The following is a 23,029-nucleotide window of genomic DNA, read 5'->3' as shown; positions in this document are numbered from 1 at the left end:
AAACTCATTAAACTCGTGCATTTCAAGCCGTATTGAAAACATGCTACAGAAGACAGTTGTTAGTCTAGGTGCTACATGGCGACAGTACCTGAAGTAATAACTGAAGCTGTAGTACTTTACTGATTGGCAAATCAGTTGTGTCAAATATAATTACGTTTTGTGCTTATATAGGATTATTGAACTTGATTTCAAAATTGGCACTTGGGCTTCAAGAAAAGGGTAACATTGCAGTCTGCTAGTTGTGCATAATTGCACTATTCCTAAATGCAGGTGTTCTGTGTCTGAAAGATTTTTCTAACTTTTGTTTAAAATTATTTTGCATCAATATAACTTTGATTATGAGTAAAATAAACTGTATTTAAACATTTTTTTTGCGAGAATTCATCATTCTGGTAAAGTCTTTGTTGTACTGCTATTGAAAAATGTTATGCTGTACAATTTTTAGGTTGTGAATGTGGATATGCCCATTACAGATGATTCAGAGCTCCAGAAGTACTCGAAGGTATGACTTACACGATGTTTTCCTTGATGGTATTTGTTGGCAGATGAGCATGACCCAAAACTCCAGATCTGTACATTTTAGAAATTTGGAGCAATTCCAGTTTTGTGGTTCTATCTTACTCTTCTGAAAGAGGCTGCCAGTGCGCTGCTTGACTTCTGGTCCAGTACCTTTTGAAGCATGGGAAAGTGCACCTGCAAAAATACACAACTTAGCTGAAGCTTAAGGAAAGGTATAAAGGAGATGCACACATGTAAGCTTCAAACTCTTAAGGTCTTAATTACATTGAAATTCAGTTGTAAAATAATTAGTGAAAGCCACCACTGAGTGGAGCAGCATTGCTGCATTCAAGAAATTTCTGCTGAAAAATGGCATAGGCCTGCAGAGGAGGTTGCGGTAATGATGGGGCATTCTATGTGGTAAAATTGATCAGAGCTTAAATTAGTTTGTCTTGTGAAGCTTTCAAGAGACTTTCAAGATATGTGTGTTAGTATCATACAATACTCATTTCTGGAGGTGGCAGAGATTTAAATACCTGTGAGGGATATCTTGGTGAAGAAAGGCCATAAACTCATTATCAGGCATCATTGTGATGGGATGCAGGAGATCAGCTGATTGACTCTTTTTACTGGAATATCCAAAATAAACTGAAGAAGAAGAGGGACTGTCAATATTTCAACTTAAGTAATAAAAAAGCCAGAAAATATCCAAATTGAATGAGCAGATACTGTTGATCGCCTTCTTCCTCTGTCCCCACATTACTGTCATTCTTCCTGTCTTGTCTGGGTAATACCTTAATCTTATCCTAGTCTTCCTAATATTAGCAGAAAGGCATTGATGGTTGGAGGCTTCCTGGAGAAAAATGTAGGGTTAAGGAGGCCCACTAGAAAAAGGCCAGCACAAAATCAATAGAACGCCATGCAGCAGTAAAGATGCTAGTATTGGCAGCTACTTGCAGAAGATGTTTCATGGACATTTTTTCTAGGTGAAAAGTAGTGTTGGTTCTCAAGAAGTGAGAGCGCTGATTTTGTAATGGCATTTTACTGAATTCCTCTGAACCAGTGGTTATGGAATTTCTTTTGGCTTTGTTGAAAACATCTTTTGGGTAGGATAGACTTCAGAGGGTACCTTTCTTCCCTGCATTTTTTCAATATGATTATGTTATTTAAGAGTATAGTGAAAAATGCCTTTTCCCCGAAGGGAAAGATTGTTTTTAATTATACAATCTGTTTGTATGGAGAAATTATGAACATTTGTGCTATAGCACAGATGATGTCGGTGTGAAGACTTAATCATCTCGCTATGTGTTTAGTTTAATTGGGGAGCTATTGAATGCTAATTGTGTTTAGAGTGCAGTATGTAGATATACATATATATTGCTTTCTAGCCATACTTATCTTTTGGCAGCTATTACCCATCCACACCTTGAGATTAGGAGTTGAGCTTGACACATTTGATGGACATCATTACATATCATCCATTGCTTCAGATGGTCCAGCCGCAACGCTTGGCCTTCTGCAACTGGAGGATGAACTGCTAGAGGTAAAACTTTCCAAAATGAGAACAACTACATTTCCTGTTTGTTCACCTTTCTTAGAAAATGCTTGTGTTGAATTTTAGTTTGGCTGATATACATATGCAATAGTAGTATTAAAGAGTTGGTGGTGGAAGTGATTGAAGCAGTGCTTTTGAAGCCAGAGTTCTCTTCTACCGCTGTTTCGTTCCTCCTTTACGAACAAAATGGTGAGTTCTTGTGACCTCAAGTGACTTTCGCGTTGGCTTTTGAAATGTTTAACATGAGTAGCAAGAGTAATGAGGGAAGAGATAATATTTGTGTATTTGCATCTGTGGTCCTTCAGCTCAGTATTTAGAGCAGTTTGGCATTAGCTTTGGCATTTTATATGGTGGGTAATCTTCCTTAATCTTTGTCACTCGTGAAAAATTTACAACAGTCTTGGAATAATGGTTCCTGTTAAGCATTACAACTTGCTTGTTGAGCGTTGAAAGACAATTTGTGTGCATGAGCTAGTACATCAGTTTGTTTAAATATGTATAAAGAGGTATCGTGGCAGCTTTGAAGTGATCAGAATTGGACCAGACCTGATTGCTCAAGAGGAAAATGCATTTAATAATACTAAAATAATACCTAAATTATATGTGTGTGTGTGTATACATACATACACATAAAAAATATTAAAAACTGCAAGAAAAAAGGTTATTCACTTTCTGTTGAACTCCTACTCTTGGTAGCATATTTTGAATATGAACCTTTTCTAGTGTATGCAAAAAATTTAATAGACATTGGGAACAGAATCAGGCCTTCTGAAAGATTAATTTATGTTAGCATTACAGCTCTCTTGCCTTTACTTGTTGTTTACCCTTTAGCATCAAAAATTCATACTCATATTAGTAAGACCTAAAACATTGTCTTCAGTTATTGCTTAATGGAGGAAATTTTGATTCCTAAAGGAAGGGATTAATAGAATGCTGAAAGTGTTGTTTAAATTCTTTGGCCACTAAACAAAAACTTGTATACAAAAAGCAATAAAGCAGTGCTACAGAGTAAAGTAGGAAAATTTAATTGTGTATTTTTAACAGTTTTACTTATTACTGAGCAAGTTCACAGATATGTCCAAATCTAGTGAGCATAAACTTTTTTCTACCTTGTAGCTGAAAAAAACCCCAACAGCAACAACAAAATAAAAATGTGCTCCAGGGCTAAAGCTATATATGCCAGGTTTGAGCCCAGAGTGTGTTTTTGCAGCCAAGTTATAAATCCCCTTAAGTAGGGGGTTTGCAGTGGAAAAAGTGACAACTTGTTCCTAAAACAGGCAGCTATACCTGGGCCTGATACAGTTGGGATTAAAATGTGATCAGTAGTGAATTTTCTTTGTTTGTTTCTGATACAGAGTGAGGTTAAATATTGATTTTTTTTTTTTGATGAGATGTTTGCATTATGACAGAAAGCATGGAATTTTCATTTTTCCTAATTTTAATTAATTTCATTGGGCCTTCTTTTTGAAAGAGTAAATTGCTTCCTTGTGTCCCTCTCAGTTTGTTATAAAATTGACATTTTTTTTACTCTTATACTTTTTTAATTTTTGTTATAAAATTGCTAACATAGCAACTAACTTGGGTGGTGTGGTAGTGGAGCAGGGTGTTTGGCACCTTACCTGTGTGGGGGCTGGTCTCTGGCAGCAGTGAGAAGGGAAGCGGGAGTCCCCCGGGCTGCTGCGGAGGGCCCAGGAGCTCCGCTCCAGCCATCGCGGCACACTGAGAAAAGCTGGTAGCTTTCCACTCGGCCGCCACTCTCAATGCATTAAAAAATCCTTACGCGTAGATACTTCTCCTTAAATAATTAACTAATGGCTTAGCCTGATAGCTCAGCAGTTGCTGTAATTCTTACAGGAAAAAAACACGGCAGTTCACTTTGCTGTGTTGGAGGCTGGTTACTCCTCCCTGAATTTTTCTCCTCAAGTGGGATGTAGTGTGAGAGGAACTCTGTGTTTCTTTGCAGTAGAGGATGTATTTATGCTATAGAAAGCACAAAGAAAAGACAGAAAAAACAGAGGTGATCTGAAAGGAAATGATGTATATGAAGTGAGGTTGCTATGTAGTTTCACACAAGATAGTACGTCTGCAGAATAGGGGGATTTGGGAAGAGCATGGATCGGCTCTGCCTTAAGCACTTCTGTGCACAGAAGTAACTGCTGTATTTTCTAGGATCAAATGTACATCAGCATTTTAGCTTGGATCTGGAGTGAAGTTTTGAAGAGAATCTCCAGCTATCTCCACTTACTGTGCTTTGGTTCATGCTGGGGAGCAGTTGGAGTGTGTGAACTGGATTCCCAAATCAGTGGTTGCTCTCCAACCACCAGAGGCATTAGGTATAAGAATAGGATAGCAATACTCTCAGAGGAATCCCTGAAACATGAGTAGCATGGGAATTGAGTCCTCCGCACCAACTGAGTTAAATCTCTGCTCTTTTTGGGCTGCTCTACTTGTCAACGTAGATGATGTTCACACCTATGACACCTATTGAAATTCTGCTTTCCTTGTATTTAAAGATACTGTTACAGTGCAAGCAGGTGTAACCTTATGATATTGCAAATTAAAGAAGAGGATAAATCATTGTAGTTCTATCTTCCTTAAGAAGTGTAACTACAATGTCCCATTTTTAAAGTAGCATTGGTATCATTTTTTTAAAAAAGGTCTGTAGTTTATAAGATCCATTAACAATTGCTTTATGGTCTTCTGCTGTCACTCAGTAGTTAAAGCTTATGAGATTGTAAGCTTTCTCTTGTCAGGATTTTTTGATGAATTGCTTACTGTAATTGGTTTGGTTTTTATTATATAAACATTCTTGCGTGTTTTCTGTAGGATCTATTTCAGTTTCAACCATTTTGTTATATTTTAAACCTCTGACAGAGTTATGCTAAGTTTTACTTCATGTTTTTGATTAGGACTCAAAATCTGTGTTTTCTTAAGCAGTTTGGTAAATTGATTTTCTTTTTTAATGCTAACACATAAACCTAATGCTAAAAATTCAAAGCAAAGAAGCATATGAGTAAAATAAAAATGCTAGGAAAGATTTGGACTAGGAAAAGTAGGGAGCAGAAAATGAGGGCACACTGAAGACGCAGAGATACAATGGAGCAATAGCACAAGATCTTGTGCAGACAAAGGTTAAGTCTTACGGTAATGAATGCCAACTCCAGGTTGCATATGTTAATGAAACTGTGCAAGCTTTGCTGGAATCCTTAGGTAAAACTAGACTTTCACGTGCTAGACATAAAAGACATAAAAGACAGTTATTTCTCTTTTTGTAATGGCTGAAGTAAACAAAATGATAATTGGAGAATCTGGTTGAAACCCTTTTAAATATCTTAGTCTAGGTGGATGTTTTCTCTTCTGTGTAGGTAAATGGAGTTCAGCTGTATGGAAAATCCCGCCGCGAGGCAGTCACTTTTCTGAAAGAAGTGCCACCTCCATTCACACTGGTTTGCTGCCGGCGCCTTTTTGATGATGGCAATGAGTCTCTTGTTGATGAACCGAGTGCGAGGGTTTTGCCTCCAGAACAAAAGGTAGGTGCCTCATCTAATTCCCTTGGGTAGAAGGACACTAACCTATTGAAAAAGTGAGTGTTATTTCTGAGATAGTGATTTATTTTTCTGAAGATAGTTTTTGTTTTCCTTTTGTTGTTTGATCCAGACCCCTTTTCAGTCTGAAGACAACACTTCCTAAAATATGTTTATGTAGTTTTGTGAGGTGGTTTTATATTCAATTGTCATATAAATCTGCCTTTGCCGTTCACTGTGGGCTCCTAAGGGACTGCCAGTGTTTTCAGTGAAAGATACTTCATATTTGGAGCAGTACAACTTTTGCTGCGGTTTATGCAGGTTGGTCATGAGAAACTTCCCTGTACTATAAATACAAGGTAGGTAAATCACTGAGCTAGCATGCTGACTGTGTACGTCCTATTCATCATTCTTGTACTTAATAGGTGAGTGAGAGCTTTGAATTATGCTAAATCACGTCTTTGCCACCATTAGCTGATTACTTCCATGTTCTGAATAAAGTTTTTCTGCAGAACTGAAAAAATAGGAAACTTCATGTTCCTCTCCATTGTGGAAACTGTAAAGTCCCAAACTAAAGCTTGTCTCGTGTAATGGTTGTTCCTGTTTATAAAACATGTTTATGCCTTGGCTTCTTGTCTTTTCTGATTCAGCACTCTCTAAGGTGGGATTTCTAGGAAGACAGTTAAAGAAGAAATATGGGTGTTTTGTGGAAGAGTAGAGTTCAGGGAGTACACCACTCTTTTTTACAAAAAAGGCTCTTTCTATTACAAGAGAGCTTGTTCCTCCCCCCCCCTTTTTTTTTTTTGGTGTTGCATTTTGCTGAACATTTTCCATGTGCATCCTGTCAGTGGCAAATATTTGCCATAAAGTGAGCCTGACTGAATGAACGGAGTTCTCCTCCTTAGAGCCATCTCATAATATTTTTGCTTGCTTTTGACAGAGTAACAAGGAAAAGCATGTGGAAGAAAAAAATTTCTTCCTTTTGCCTCATGACAGTGGTCTGCGCAAGAGGCATATTTGTCCAAAGAACTGGAGTTTAATCAATGTGCAGTTAGTAGTACAAGATTTTAAGGCTTTTCTGGTGACATCTTACATTCACATTTTGTAAAGATTGTACTGATGAAAGAGCAGTAAAGCTAAAACATACGTTTTTAGTTAGACAACAAAAGATGCCTTTTTTGGCAGATATGTTTATGAAGCTGGCCTCACCCAGGGGAATTGGGTAACTACTTCTTTCACAGTTTTTTTGTTAAGGCATAAATGTAAGAAAATGCGTTTTCAAACTAGGTGTTATTTGTATAGTTACAATATAGGAAACTTTTTTTTTTTCCACATATATAAGGCCACAAGTATCAGATGATATCTCTTATGTCTGGTCTTTTTATAAGCTGTCTGTGACTGGTTAAATCTTTTATGCTAAGAAATTTATTTTTCCTTTATGCATCTAATGGGACAGCTGAAATTCATCAACATGTACAGGTTAGTAATGTTGTAACAATTAACTAATACATGGGTATTTGTATGTCAGATTGGGCCCCAGTGCTCAAAACAGGTAGGCATAATCCCCAAGGAAATATCCAAGGCAGGAAGCCAGGGAAGGTACCAGTATCTAAAATTGGACCCATAATGTTCAATTAAGTTGTAATTCCATAAAAGATCATATTTTAGGGCATACATGAACCATTAAGAATCAAAATATTGACTAAATGGTGCTTGTAAAGAACTGAAAGCACTTTATTTGAACTAGAACTTTTGTTTTTCAGGTGAAACCTGAAGAAGGCATTAATCCTGAGGAGGAGGAAGGGGAATTAGCATTATGGTCCCCTGATGTGAAGGTTATTGAACTGGAGAAAGACAAAAATGGTTTGGGATTCAGCATTTTAGACTATCAGGTATCTTTTCCATATCACTAAATATGAAAAATCCTTTTGATCCTTTGTTTTGTATGATGCCTTAAAGTGTTCTATGATATTGTTGACTACTAGGTAATAAGCCTGGCAATTGGACCTAGAAACTCTGTAGAGAAAAGTAATTTAATTTGAGTCCAACTCTATAAAGAATAGTGTAGAGCTTGTTCTAACCTAGTATGATTATTACACGTGATAGTGGGAAAAAAAAGTAAAAAAACTCCAACTCTGAGTTTAAAGGCTGAATGATTAAAGAGGTTGAGTTTTGCTTTATTTTCATTTAACTTGGAATAACTTCTTAACAATGAGAATATTTTCTTATGTATTGCAATATAATTTAGTATTTATAAAATTTAATGAGTCTTCGCTGTCTTCTGACTGCCCCCAAATCACCTTTTGTTTATGAACAGTATAGACCCATGCTGGTCTGCGAACTGTGGTCCCATTTAAGTCAAGGAAAGACAGTCTTCTGCAGGGTTTGAATCAAGCCATAAGATGAAAACTATCTATTTTTCAAAATAGAGGTTGCAGAAGTAAAATTTTAACATGAATGTCTTTCACATGCAGAAAGTCAGGCTGACAGGTGAATTAGTATTGCAAACTCAGTTTCTGTACATACAAATTTCTTTAATAAGATGCTTTACTTTCATAGTATAAGAATAGAGATTGAAGATCCTAAAGAATGATTCCTTCCATTATGCTTCCCTGTTTAGATTGTTAAACCAGTATTCCAGAGAGAGAGATAGAATTTGCAATATGTATTAAAAAAAATTAAAAAGCATTGAATTTTAGGAGTCATTCATAGCTTAAAACAGTCTCTGAGAAGAAAACCTCTTTTTTTAACGTCAAAACATTTTGCCATAGGTTATATACTTTAACAGTTAAGCTCCATAGAAATCAAGTGAGAAGTCCTCTGTCAGTGTAATCGGGGGAAAATTGTACTGAAATTAATAAATCTTTTTGCAAAATATTGGCCCCAATTAAGTATATAGAAAACCTCAAAATCTGAAGTCAGAATTAAATGTTCTTAATGTTTCTAGTCAATGTAATATTTTTTAAAACCTCTAGCAATCATATTTATAAGGAAATAAAATAGCTGGATTAGTCTTCATAATAATATACACATCACATCTGAGTGCTGCCTAACATTGTAGTTTAATAAAATGTATTCAATTGTTATGCATAAATGTCAAGTGATATAAAATTCAATTATGTTTTTGATACAATAAGACATGAATAGGGAATGGATTCAAATAAAAAAATACTTGGAGTATTATGCAAAACCATTAATTCTATATTTTACCAGTGTGATTTAAGATTACTGAAAATAGATCCTGTTAGTCATTTTCGCTGACACATGTTGTGTTGCAGTGCCAGCTTTACTGTAGAGTTGCTAGGAGTCTTTACAGAGCAGTAATACGCAGATTTGCTTTTAAGTTCTCGTATAATCAGAATTAATGAAGGCTTTAATAACGGGCTTTTTATTTACTTATTCGCAGATGCAAATACATGAGCAATGTTGTGATACTTTCGGCTAAATTTAAATAGATTCTAATCAATTCTAAATGAGTGGTAAACCACTTAAACTCGGATCTTTATAATTTCAAGATATTTATGTGTAAAGTATGCTCTTTTGTTTGGGATTTGCTTCCTAGATCTTTTCCACTTTTCATCACGTGCAGATTAGTTTTTAGACAGAGATATCTAACTGTGTGTGCATGTACATAAATATCTCCATCACGTTCTTGGGGGCAAGGCAAAGACAGTAATTGTCTACACTTAATTGGGGTTGTGTGGGGGGAAGTGTAGTTACTGGGAGATTGTTCAGAGTTCTTAAAGCAGGATTTACCAAAAAGCACAAAATTACAGCAAAATTGCTGTTTAAAGAACCCGCGCGCCCAACTCAGTTTTCAAGATTTCTTTTTGCAATTTTATCCTGTTTTAAAAAATGAAAATTTTTAGCCACCTATGCTTTGTTTTGCAGGAAACAAAGTCAATCTTTATAATGGCAAATACATGGCTTGCACTATATAGCCACTGTTCGTAAAATACGAATATTTGTGTGGTTGCTCAAAATGAGCAAAATCAAGAGGAGTATTCACATGGTGTAGCTCCAGATCCCCAAACAGAATGCCTTGGGGAGAGTCCAGTCTCTGTAGGTTCCCATTAGAGTTGGTGGAAGGGGTAGGGGGAGCAAAAGCCTTTTTAAGGGATGATTCAGAGCAGAAGACTGACTCCCGGTGCTCTGAATTGCCCTCATAAGAGCCTCTCTCTTCTTGCATTATCTGTTGTGGAAGTTTCCTTAAGCTTCTGCGTTGGGTGCCCAGTTTGGAGGTTATGCGGCTATACCTCTGGGTTTTTAAGACCCAAATGTTTTTGTAGCTTTTGGGTAGATTGAATTTCAGAAATACTGATGGGAATACTTAAAGTACTGTTGTAGAAGGGGAAACTGTGGTGCACTATTGTAGCATCTTACCTCGCACCTCCCTCAAGTTAAGGTAACAGCTTGGAAATACTGTTGCAGCACCAGCGTATACCATCCCGTTTCAGTCACCTCTCGTGAGGGAATGCTGACTGTTACCTGCAGCGTTTAAGGACCCCTGAAATCCTGCTCCCAGAGATGTGTTACTGTCGGGGGCTGTTGTGGCGCTGATCAAAGCCAGATGCTCTGCAGCAGTGAAAGAATGTTAAGCAATTAGAGAGCAGGCTGCTTGCAGGGCACTGTGCAAGTTTCTTCCCCCTGTTTTCCATTAATGTGTGCTATTTATTTTGAAGCATGAGGCTTTTTACCTTTCTCTGTAAATTTTAATTACAGAATTAGGCATGATGCTGAATGTTCTTGTTATAAGAACACTTAGAGCATTAATCATCTTGTTTTCTCCAAACTGTCTACAGGCTTGCCGTAATTGTGCCTCAGTTGTCTGAAATGTTGTAGTTTCCAAGCCATGCTCTGAAAAACGGTATTAATAAAAACTCATGGTGATGTAGAATCGGAATTTAAGTACTTAGAAAACTGAATGCTGAGATCGAGAAATTATTGCTCTGGCATATTAATTTTTAATGGGCTGTCTTTCTAATAATGTTTCATATGTCAAATAAATGATAGGCATATCCCAAATGACTTGCAGGATATTCCCAGAAATGTACAAACGTAATTCCAATGTCTATATATTTTAATGAACTAATTACAAATTAATTATACCAATTATGTGTAATCAATAGTATTACTGCTTTGTCTTGTGTCATCTTTTTTCTGTCTTTAAAGGTTTAAATGCTCAAAACAGAGCTGCCTTCTTTCTTAATAAGGTCCTCGAAGGATCTTGCTAAAAATTTGTGATATCATTACAGGAATAGAGTAGACTTAGCATTTTTGTTATAATAGAACAGTATTTATATAGGGTAATGCTCAGCTTCAGATGACCGCTATGTATGAAAAGATCTTTTTTGCTGAGCATCCTAATTCCTCATTGTGCATTAGGAAATCCCAAACCTTTGAAATAGGTGCCGTGTTAGCAAGGCTAACGGTTGGTGGGCAGAGAGAAGAAGGGGTGCACTTCTTGAAATGATCCACTTCACTCGGGGGGAGAGGAAGGGGAGGGAGAGGAGGGGCCGTGCCGCCAGGCCTTTGCGCGGCTGATAGCGAGCCGCAGAGGCGGGAGGCAGCGCTGTGCGGCCGGGGTGGGATCTGCAGCAGGGACCCGGCCCCCCTTTTGGCCATTAAAAAGGTGTGCTGTTCGCTATTCCGGCCAACTTCTCCGCTAAGTAATACACACTCCCTCCCTTAATTTCCTTGTAATTTCACTTGGAGAAGTTGCTCTTTTTTTCACCTCTTAACTAACTTTTATGTAGTGTTGCTGGCACATTTAGCGGCGAGCATGTTTTGATGGTGAATGAGGGACCCGGTATACTGTTTGCAAAGTGCTCTGGGATCATCTGCGATGCAAGGGGCTGTGCTAAGAGTGTTTATTATTCTTTGCCAATAGATGTGAAAGTATCTCGCGTATAGGAACTTTGTCTAGCCTTAAGCGAAACCTCCTAGCCAGCCAGTAAAGAGGTAAGACATTGTTAGTGAGACCAAGAGTTTTTGTTAGCAAGAAAAAAAAAAAAAGCCCAAAACAGAAGAGGGCATGGTGTATCAGTAGGTTAAAACAGAGGAGAAACGTCATATAAAAATGACTGTGGTCCGGGAGGCATAGAGTGAGGGGAGGGAGAAGGACAGGAGATGAAGACATTTAGAGAGCAAAATGATCAGAACAGTATAAAAGATGCCTTGAGTAGCCCTGAAACTGTGTTTAGCCAAGACCTGATGCGTGCAGCTGAACAGACTCTGTCAGCAACGTTTTACAGAAATATTGGAAAAACCACAGGTAGCTGAACTGCAGATTTCTTGAGGCAGTATTGACCAGAAGGTAACTTGAATGGTCTGATGAGCTTTTATCAAATTAAACAAAAAGCTGAATGGACTTTATGTGGAGCTTAATTTACTGTGCTTTGAAGTCAGAGTATTTTAAAGCATCTGTTTTAAACAGCCTGAAACTAGAGGGGCTGCGGACTGGGCTGGGGAGGGTTCACGTTTGCCATAGCTCTGGGATGGCGTGGGCTTGGGTGGCCCGGGGGGACACAGCCATGGGAGAGGGGCACCTGCGGTGAGCTGTCTTGTCACCAGCCTGGTGCAAGTACCTACCTGTCCGTGGAGGCAGTAAAAGTTCTTCCAGCACTGGGTGGGCTTCGTGTTACACTGGCTTGACGCAGCACGAAGCGTGCCTGCCTCGCCTGGGTCGGTGCTTGCCGTGCTCTTCATGTCACCCGGCAGTGGGGATACCACAGCCTTCTTATTCCTGAACTGGACTTCATTATCACTGGCAATATTTTTGTTAGTATTAAACCAAAGTATTTGTTGCTGTGCATTCGGCAGGTTATGTTTTGTTCTTCTCCCAGGGAATGTGAGTAGTGATTTTTTTTTTAATAACAAAATAATTGCATAGTCATTCGCAACAGGAAGTGAAACAATTCAAATGTCTCCAAATATCTTTCCTTTTTTCCTTCGTGCCCCAAACAAACAAGCTCCAGATGTAGGTTTACAAAAAGCTGACTTACTGTTTGTAAAAGGTGGTATCCAAGCAGATACTTTTTCTTTTTTTGGCTTGTTCATTACTGAGATGTGGGCTGGAATGCTTTGACATGTTGCTGGCTAAACATTTGCCCTCTTGTGATAATTTGAGCTTTGTCTGTCTTGCAGTAAGTTTGTTATGAACAAAGAAGCATATTCATGTCCTTGTTGAGCACATTTCTACCTGATCACGTGATGGAAACCTGTGGCTTACTGGCAAAAGCTGCACAGCTGTATTAAAAAGCAATTTCACAATGGCTATCAGCTTGGTACTGGAAAAACTGATAAAGGCAGCTTTTCTCCCATCTCTACAACCCATCCACATTCATTAACATCAAAGTTGTGTAAGCCTCAGTACCAGCTGTGTTGGTACTCATCTCACGGAGGATTTGCTTCTTTCCCTCTATAGGAAAGTTCTGCATCCTTTATATCATATTAAGCTGTTTCGTTTGTAAAATAATTCTTAATAGTGTGTCATGAATTCAATTCAATTTAGCTTTTCGAAAAATTCTCTTAGAGTTCAGCTTAAATACTACTTTTCAGGATTGAAGAGCTGGTGAATGAGATTGAGCACATTCCTGGTGAAGTTTCTGGGGTGTTCATGATTAGTAATTTCCAAAACCTCAGTACAGCAGTACCAGAAACCACTTTAATAAGAAATCAAAGAGACTGTGTAGCTCAGCATGTGATACAGTGAAGGTACGCAGAGGGAAGCTTGCTGGAGTAAAGAAACTTGGATGCAGGAAGTCACGTTAGGGCTTGAGTTGGCTCCCGCGCAGCTGGGCTTTCAGGAATCATTGGTCTGACTTTTTGGGTGAGAAGTCAGGTAGCAGTCTTCTGCAGAGAGTGCACTGTCATATCCTAGAGGCAGCCCTTCTCTATACAGATTTCGTCTTTTGTGAGCTGTTACAGCTATTGCTATGGTCAATACCCGAGTTTGCAGAGAAATTGGAGCACTACTTAAAACATCTGTTTTTCTTTGGTTTGTTGCATATCCTTGAAATAAATACTAAGCAGTATTATTATTAACCTTTAGAAATGTTTTCCCTATTCCCCCAAAATCTACCAATCTGGTTGTTCTTTTTCATTTCCTGCTAGAAAGAATAGCTTTTAATAAAAACAAAAAAACCTCAAACCAAAGAAATTCGTTATTATTCTGCAGATGTCTTCTGCCCGCAAAAGAAGGCGAGAATTTAAAGAGCCAAAACTGCAGCTATTTTTTCTATTAGAAACTTTCAAAATCTGAACAAGGGTAAGATTATGTAGATGAGAGACTAGAGAAAACTATATAATTGGGTGCTACTTACAGAAGTACTGAGCTAGTTTTCTAGTGAATATGTGGAGATAGCAGAACAGTGAGTGTTTAAAAGCTCAGCCTCGGCAGCTCTGAATCTGTTGCACCACTTCCGTGCTGATGTAGTTTGAGGTACATGGTGGTGCTGATGGATGAGCATGAGGAATTCTGGAAACTCTTGGAAGTTAAAAAGTGTTCTGCTTTCTGAATGCCCTTCTGGGAAATGCTGCACCCTGAGTCCAAATACTGTTGCACTTGGAGTTTTTCTGTGCCTTTCTCATGAATTTTTCTGATGCCTTTCACTGCCACCTTGAAATACTCTGCACCCCTTTTACCTATCCTTCAGTCTTCTCAGCTCTCCATACCATCGCAAGTTGTCTTTGGCCCAAGTCACTCTTTGCAGATCTGTGTTGCAAAAATGGCCTGCCCAGTCTCCACACTTTTCTTCAGAAATATTTTTTGTAGAAAATTGTCCGTAAATCATCTTCATGGTTTATGATGCAAGCTCTCCATAAAGAGAGTTCTAAGTTGTCTGAAAATGCATACTGCACTTCCAGCACACCAAACTAGTAGAAATGCTTGCTTGGCTTACATGGCAGATTTCTTAGTTCGGGGATTATTTGAATTTGGAAGCTGATCATACTCAAAATGTGCATTAAGGCCATTGGCTTTAGGTTATGTAGGTGATACCATGCATGTTTTTTCCCTTGTCTTGCTGGCATCTTTTTCTTCATTCCTAAACTTCTCTATCCCTTCTTTTATTTCATCACGCAATGGTTTTCCTCTGTTTTGTTTTGTTCTTAATCTCTGTGGATTTTCCCTGTAGTCAGCATCCAGTATGTTTCTTTGGAGCTGGAATGTCTGAAGGGTAGGATGTTAGAAGAATCTAATGAATGTAATCCATATGATTTTAGCCCTGAAGGTGGCTGTAACCTTGGACTGAATGAAAACTTGGTTAGATGAAAAGGTGGCTAAGATGGTGATGCATACCTGAGTCCACTGCACAGCGATGCTTTCAAAACTACCGTTCTCGATGCCTATCTGCTGATGCCTTTATTTCAGAATAACGATAGTGTGCAAGTTTTTTTTTTTTTTTTTTTTTTAACTTTAGCTCATCCCACTGGATGTGACTGGAGTCATTTCAGTCTCCCCTATCTACTGCATATGCCATTTCTCCAGGAGATGAACACTTGCTGAATAGTGCTTGCCAGCTCTGTCAAGCCTGTGCTGGTTTGAGTAATTCATGGCCACCATGTTCATTCTTGCTGTAGAAGACTGATTTGGTCTCAGGTCACAGATGATGAAAACCTAGTGTGGGAAACCATTTTGCCACCTACTCATATTTTCCTGTTATTTATCTTTCCACCTTTGGGTGTGGCTGTGTATGTTTTGTCTACGTTTTTTTCTTTCTGTATGAATTCCTGTTTCTTTGCTGACATTTCCAGCAACAGAAGTTTTGATTGATGCTGGCAGCACTAGAGCTTCTGGAATTCATTGCTTCATTCCTTTACTGCAGATCAATAAATACTTACATTTTATTTCCTGTGCTTTGTTTTACATCAGATACTTCAGCCTTCTTCCTTGAATGCTCTTCTGTGTTTAAATTTGCATTACTTTAGCACATCAGGTTGCAGCTTGTTTCTTTGGTACATCTAGATATTGTTTGTGTTGGGTAGTCTTCTCTGTTGGCAATTCCTAAGACTGACTCCTCTCAATACGTTCGATGAGTCAGCAGAGGCTTTGGATCTTGAATCCTAAACTGATGCCACCTCAAAGAGGGCATTGGACCTCACAGTTGTTGTTCTTCTCCTCTCCCTTCCAGCAGGGAAGTCTCTAGGGCCTTTTAGAAGGATGCGGGTTATTTCTCTTTCTCGAATCTTGCATCCAGTTGGCACTGTTGGTCCCTACGTGTAGGGCAGCTCTGTGACAGGAATGAATGGCCCTTAAAATGAGGGTGTAGGAGAGTATTTTGAGTAATTTCCCAACACTGAGCATACAGGTAGATGATTTACGGCACAGTTCTGCCTTTGTTCTGCCTAACAGTAAGATGAAAATAAATGTCTGCATTTGTCTTCGTTCTTTTAGTTGTTCAAGTTTGTATATTCCTAGTTACCAGCATATTGCAGTGTTGTATTTAAGCATCAGTAGGAGTCCTTCAGTCTGGTATCTTATTCAATTGCAAACTAAAGAGTTTTAGATATGTATATGTATGTTAGACCTGGAAGTGGTCCCATGCAAAATGTAATGAAGCTGGGTTACTCTGACCTCTGAGCTCTAACATGTGTTTGTTTTGGCTCTCCCGCAAAAACCTGCACTATACAAATTGGCACTTGTAAAATTGTTCAGATAAATCAGAATTGGTACAGAAAAAAGTTTCAAACTGTTTCTTTTGGGATCCTCTGCCATGCTATTTTTGCTGTGTGTTTTCAGAGGAGTGTTTTTGTGGCAGCAGGCAGTTTGTTGCTTGAAGAGAGTGAAAATATTCTAGGAAGTCGAGCTCGCTGAATTTAGATCTTAAATGATGCCAAAACTAATATAGCCTGAAACTAAGTGAGAGTGACTTTGTACAGTAAATGTCAGTCACCCGTGGCTTTGTCTTACGTTTTCGTACAAGCCTTTAGAAAAGAAAAACAAAAACAACCCCCCAGAAAATGTGGTAGCTGCTCACATCCGATGGAGTTACATGTACAGCCTGCGGGGTGTGACGGACAGTGTCCCATCTACTGTGCGGAGCAAGTGCCCTGTTCCTTTCTGCCTACTGGGCAGACTGGGATGGACTGGGGAGAGCTGAAAATGCTGCTGGCATGCTGGGAGCTGTTACTGGTCTGTAGTGCCCTCTCTTGGCTACTGCAGAAATCTCAAAGTTTGATAAAGATAGTAAAGGTATCAGTCAGTGGTTATGATTTTAAGGTTCAGGATGCATGACACAGGTAGTCCGTGTCGGTTATATTTCCAAATTTGTTTCCTGGGGAAGCCTGATAGCCGAGTGTAAATCTTTGGTGCCTGTGGCAAGCATAACTGTTCGGAGCCCTCACTTAAGCCACAATAAAGTTACATGCTCCAGCAGCACAGCACACGGGACTCTGTTAACGTGGTGCTCAGGGGACTCTTAATATTTTAGCAGAGCTCAGGTTTTTAAGAGCCTTCATGCAGCTCAGGATCCCGGGGTCCCCGAGGCAGCAACTGCAGTGGCCCCTGCCTGACTCTGCACTGCTAAATGGATCCAGAACAAATAAGGCTCTGAAAATAAGAAGAAAAATTTGACACCTGGACTGCAGGAAACATTTGTGGATTTTGATGAGGAGTGGTAGGGGGGAAGGGAAAACCCACGGTTCCATGCAGTTAAATATATGGTGTGCTAAGTGTGAATAAATTGTGACTATTTTAAACAAGTTCATATACTCTATGGCTGGCTCCTGCACAAAGGAGAAGAGGACAGCTACAACACACTAGTTCCTTAAAGGGTTACCGGGAGGCCAGAATCCTGGACTGCTGGGAGCGCGTTGCAATGGTCAACTTTGATCATTTATGTAAGTGGTGATTTTTTGATATGTAATCTTTTTTTTTAAAAAAAAAAAAGTACTTGTCTTGGTGCTTGCGAGTGAGGAGGTTTTGCATTCTGGTAGCTTTGCTTTCCAGTGCTATTACTATGGGATCTTTTCTTCTCTGCTCATAAAGGATTCCTTTGTGCTGAACTTTGAAGTTAACATTCTCTTTAAATGTACCAAGCTCAGTTCATGCCTATTTTAAAATACCCAGCTTGGGTTGAGATGCCCGCTGGGCTGCCCTGTGGCCCCATTTGCTTGCAGCTGGTCCCAGTCTGGGCTGGGAAGTGGCCACCCTCAAGCTGCAGTGCCTCAACCAGTTCCTGCACACACTCCCTTCTCTACTGTAATGCGCAGTCATGTGAAAGGATAAGACTTTCTTAAACTACTGAAGTTGAGTCACTTCTGTAATCCGGTAGAATACCCTGACAGCAACGTCTTAACCCTGAATTTTTGGTGTTGGCTTTTCTCCACTCAGTCTGTAAATTCCACCCGTGTAAAGGAGCCTTTTACATCAAAGCAGCATTTGAAACCAAGTCCTGACTGCTAGTGACTCAAAATCATTATTATCTAGCGGCTTAACATAAGCCAAGTAAAATGAATCAAGAGCCTTAGGGTAGGTGTGCAGTCACAGCTAGTGCTGATTAGTAACCTCAGATGGATCTAACTGGTCTGCTAATGTGGATGTGGCCCCTGAAGACCACAGGGCATCTCTTCAGGGCACCATGGGAGTGAACTTGCTTTTTGCAATTAGTATAGAAAGTAAAAATCTGTTTACCAGCATGCTGCCAGCGCTGGCTTCTCTTAAAACAAAAGTACCCAGTCCAGTTGTATTCATGTCTTTACAAGATGTGATTATGAATTCAGTGTTTGCTCTCTTGTTTTAGCAGGTATTGTTCTTCCGCATGCATTTGGTTTAGAGTTAAATCATAAGACAAGGTCTCCAAAAACGTTGTTCCTTTTGCTCTAGTAAGAAAAGCAAGGCGCAGTCCACAGCTGCAACAGCCTTCGTTACTTTGTAGAGAGTATTTATTGATGATTACACTTTAGAATTTGGTAGGTTTCTATTTTCAAAAGTGTTTTTTATTGTATTTCTGATGACAATCACATTGCAATTCAGTTACTGGTGAGAAAGGTTCAGCTTTTCTGCAGCACTGCTTGCATTGCTGACTTTAACCCCATCGCTGGGTTGTTTGCTTTGCTCTTCTCTTCCTGTACAATAGCTCCCTCTGCTTGAAAACAGCAGTGTAATTATAACCTATAAAAGAATGAGGCCCTTGTTTTGTATTTGCCTGACCAAGAGTTTTTAATATGGACCTTTTTTTTCTTTAAGAAGATTTCTTTTGCTGCTCTTTATAAAGCAGTTCCAGTATGTGGCTTACACTCATGCACATGAGATGTTGCAAAGTAATGACAATTGCCGTGCTGGTCTCAAAACGTTACTGTGTAGGAGCTGTGCATGTTTGCAGGATCTCTATCATTTTCATTTTAGCATGAAGATTTGAGCTGGTTGGAATGCTGTTCAGTTAAATTAAACCTTACTGAAACATGCTGATTCATCGTCGCCAAAATGTTTTGATTTCGGTAAAAACTTAGTTGAAATAAGAAAGATATTTATCAGCAGAAACATGGTTAGGCCATTAGCCTTAAATATATAGGAGAAACTAATGGTGAGATTCCCATGTCCTGATCTGGGATCAAAGAAGAAAAAAAAAAAAAAAAAAAAAGCTTTCTTTCTTTGGATCAGATAGAACAGGGATTTCAACTTGGTTCTCCCACATTCACAGTCACTGCCATAATTACTGGGCTAGCCAGTAATTTGTGAATTTGTGAATCAGCTTATCTGTATCAGTAAGGATGAGTGCTGTGTGGGGGTTTTTTATTTATTTTTTTAAAAACCAATATAGCTAAGCTAGCAAAAATCATAGTGTAAATGCTGTAGTGTCAGCAAAGGTGCAGTTTTGCTGAGAGAGCATTTGCCTGTTTAGGGAACACCATAAACCTTGTTTGCAGGGCAAGATGAAGCCATGATAGGAAAACCTGCTGTTTAAGTTCTGCTAGCAAAGACTCTCTAATGCAGATAGTGCCTTACTTGCTTCAGGACGGCTGTCTCAACATGATCCTGATTTTGCAAAGAAGTTTTATTTTGCATTGGAACAGAACCAAAAATCTAAAAATCTCAAAAGTCTGCGTCAAATGGAGTATTTCTTCTGTGGTCGGCTGTCACCAGGATGGATAGCGATGTGGTTTTGTTGGTAAGGCAGGCAAAGCTGGCTGTGTTTGTGCAAAGGGCAGCAGCGATTGTTTACAGTTTCAGTATTCAACTCTAAAGCAAAATCCCTTTTTTAAGTTCTTCAAATTCCTCTGGACTTTCCCCGTGTATTTATCATCATCTTCATAATTTCCAAAATGTGACTAGCTTGATATTTGAAACAAATGAAAGAAATCCTTTCCATTCTACATTATATGAGGCAGATTTGAGCATAAACAGTTGGGCAACCCAAGCATGTTGGCCCTCATTCAGTAAGCAGCACATCGTCGTGTTGCAGGGAGAGGTTGCTCAGCTTGGTTATTGAGACGCGATGCTTGTGAAGAAGCCCCTTCTGTACAGTATGAATACCTGGTGTTTGGAAAGGTTATAAAATGGCAGGATTAAGCAGCAGAACAAGAGAGAATTATTACTAATATATGTTACTTGAATTCAGCTTCAGCATGGTTCTTCCTGCTGGAGAATTCCTAATTTAAACTTCTCTAATTTCAGGCACTTACAATATTGCATTCATTGCCTCATATGTTTGCACATACCTTAAAAAAAATCACTTTGAAAGCAATGTATGATTGCATAAAAATAGTTTAAAAAGCATTCTTGTTTTCAAGTGAACACTGAGGTGCTGAATTCATGGTGGTCTTTGAGTTGAGTTTTGCCCTTTTTTTGATCGCTCCCATGGCCTGAACGAGATGCAAGTCCTGAGGGAAAATAATACATTATTATACATTTGAAGACACAGTGCATACAAGAAGCACTTTCAAACTTTATGAGCTCTTAGCAAGAGGGAGAGAAGGGAATTTTAATCTTAGAAAAATAACTGTATTTTTGTGCATCTTTCAACCACTATGTAATAAGTTTTGATCATTTTATTGGATTGAGGATGTATTTTTAAATAGCTGAATGTTTGATAGAAATGGTATATGATACAATCCAAAGGTAAATGTTGGAAAAAATTTAAATTGAGTGAATATCTTCATATCAGTTTATATTCTCTTCAGTGTGTACAGCTTTTTTTTTTTTTTTTTTTTTTTCTTTTCTATTTCACATTCCTCTGTCTTCATTGCCACTTAGTGTCTCTTCTACTGCTGCCCCCTGTATTCTCTACTAGGCAGCTCCATGGGATGAAGAGCATATCTTTTATAAATTATCATACAGATTTTACAAGACAGAAATACTGCAATTACTTAGTAAAGGTATACTGCTGTATTTTTTGCAAGGGTTATTCTTTAACATAAATTTTGCTGATGTGAAGCTCTTGAGTTACATGCACCATGATTATTTTATGTAGCTGTAGTATATAACAGAGTGGAGGACTGTGGAAGAGTCAGGAGCCAGTGCTGTTTTTCTGTTTGCAGGTTGGCCTGGCCATTCCTCTGTATGTAAGAAGAGGCTAGGGGAGGGTACTAGTCAGCTTCACAAGCTAAATTTGCTAATCTTCTAGGTGAGCAACAGAGTATCTTCCTACTGCAAACCTTCCTTTTATAAGGCTATAAGGCTTGACTGTGTTAGCAGACTGTCCTTTTGAATATCTTAGCAAGATTCGGTTTGGTAACATAAGACAAGGAACATATTTAACTACTCTGTATATGTCAAAATAAATAAACCATCTTTTTGTTTGGGGTGCTGCTTTTTTTTTTCCTTACTGTTTTTCTTTTTCCAGGATCCCTTAGATCCGACAAGAACAGCCATTGTGATCAGCTCTTTGGTGGCAGGTGGAGTAGCTGAACGTGGAGGGGAGCTTTTACCAGGTGACCGCTTGGTATTTGTAAATGACAAATCTTTGGACAGTGCCACTTTAGCAGAGGCAGTGGAAGTGTTGAAATCTGTGCCGCCAGGTACAGTTTCTCTTGGAATCTGCAAACCTTTGGTGGTAAGGACTGATTTTAAGTTTTTTCCGTCTCATTCTGTAATATCTCTAGACATGGTTACTGTATTTTCTTTTCTGGGAAATTCAGGACAGAAATGTGTGTGCATGTGGAAAACAGCAAAGTTGCAGTGCATATGCCTCAAACGTGTCCAGAAACTCTGGATAGCTGTTAAACATTTCAGAGTGGGCAACTGTATGTCCAAAAGGTCTGACCGCAAAACCAGTATTCTCAAAGTCCTCCTGAAAGAATGCTCAAATGGGATCAGAAGACGTGTCTGAGCAAATTGGATGTGCACTGGCCCAATGCATGGTTGTAATGTGGTTCCAGCAGTTTGGCAAATCAGTTAAATATATGCCAAAGTCCATTTCTGTTTAAAATGGTGCGAAGCACTTGTTTAAGTTCCACTGACATCAAAGAAACTTAATCTGTTTGAAGTCAAGACTGTAAATTCAAGTAGAATTTCATTTTTCTGGATTCAGGGCTTTGGAGCAGGTAGTTTACCTGAGAACAGTGCTTCATTGTTCATCAAGGGCACCCAGGCAAAATTAATTAAAGCAAAGCACCATCTAATAGAAAGTGCTTGTAATTTAAACTGATAAAGGAGTGGTGAAATAGGAATGCAGAAAGGCTGTTAAATGTATTCTTTCCTTTTTAAAAAAAATTATTTCATTGTTCATACCCTTGTATTTGTCTCCCTCTCCTACACATCTCTTTATTTTTATTATATGTGTACTAGTATCTTAAAAGAATAAAAGCTGTTCTCTTCACCTTCTCCATTTCTGGGACCTTTCTTTTTTACTGTTCTGTAATTTTTCTCCTCTTTTCCAACTGTTGCCTCTCTAGTTTTTTGAAAAATGTGGGATTTTGTGTGTGTGTGTGTGTGTGTTCCTGACTCATCATTTTTGATTGTGTTTTTCAGGGAGAAAGCAAAGAGGAAGAGATCGTGTACAGTGTGGATCCCAACAATACTAAAACTAACACTGAACATCCAGAACCAGTAGATAGTAATTTCTCAATAATACTTGAAGCACCACAGGTTTGGTTACTTTTTTGGTTCAGCTTAAGTTTATAGGGGCAGCAAATGAAGTTTTAAAGTCAGAAAAAGTGTCATCTTCAGATAAGACTTCTGTTTTGGATGAGAGTTGGTTTTGATTCTGTGATGAACTTGGCAGTCTGGTTAAGATTTCCATTTAAAGTAGGCTCTAACAGCTAACTGTATGCTAATTATATTGTGAACACCAAGCACATGCATAGTACTTACCAGTACAGTTCTTGGGCTGCCTTATCAAATTTATTATATTGTTAAAATACCTTGGATATGAAATAGGAGTGCTACATTATTAGTGATTGTAATTTTTTCATTCGGCTTTTGGAAGAAAGTAAAATGTGGAAGCAGAACACTTGTAATGAAGACAAAAATTCCAGTGTATAATGCAAGCTTGAAATCTGTTCTTCTTCA

At 38.7% G+C, this 23,029-nt stretch overlaps 1 protein-coding gene across 6 annotated transcripts in view; it reads left to right on the top strand.

Moving 5' to 3' along the window:
* The window catches only part of PATJ (PATJ crumbs cell polarity complex component), a 159,336-nt gene that overhangs the window by 32,944 nt on the left and 103,363 nt on the right, over positions 1–23,029 (top strand). For all 6 annotated transcript variants that reach the window (XM_062581767.1, XM_062581762.1, XM_062581764.1 and 3 more), the window contains 6 exons: positions 446–502; positions 1,907–2,041; positions 5,419–5,583; positions 7,341–7,469; positions 21,363–21,572; positions 22,490–22,606. In XM_062581767.1, the coding sequence (XP_062437751.1) occupies positions 446–502; positions 1,907–2,041; positions 5,419–5,583; positions 7,341–7,469; positions 21,363–21,572; positions 22,490–22,606 (813 nt within the window). The remainder of the gene's footprint in view (positions 1–445; positions 503–1,906; positions 2,042–5,418; positions 5,584–7,340; positions 7,470–21,362; positions 21,573–22,489; positions 22,607–23,029) is intronic.

This window comes from Rhea pennata, chromosome 8 (assembly GCF_028389875.1).
Source record: "Rhea pennata isolate bPtePen1 chromosome 8, bPtePen1.pri, whole genome shotgun sequence".
NCBI lineage: Eukaryota > Metazoa > Chordata > Aves > Rheiformes > Rheidae > Rhea > Rhea pennata.
The sequence above is the reverse complement of the archived record's forward strand: the minus strand, read 5'-3'. Positions and strand labels throughout refer to the sequence as shown.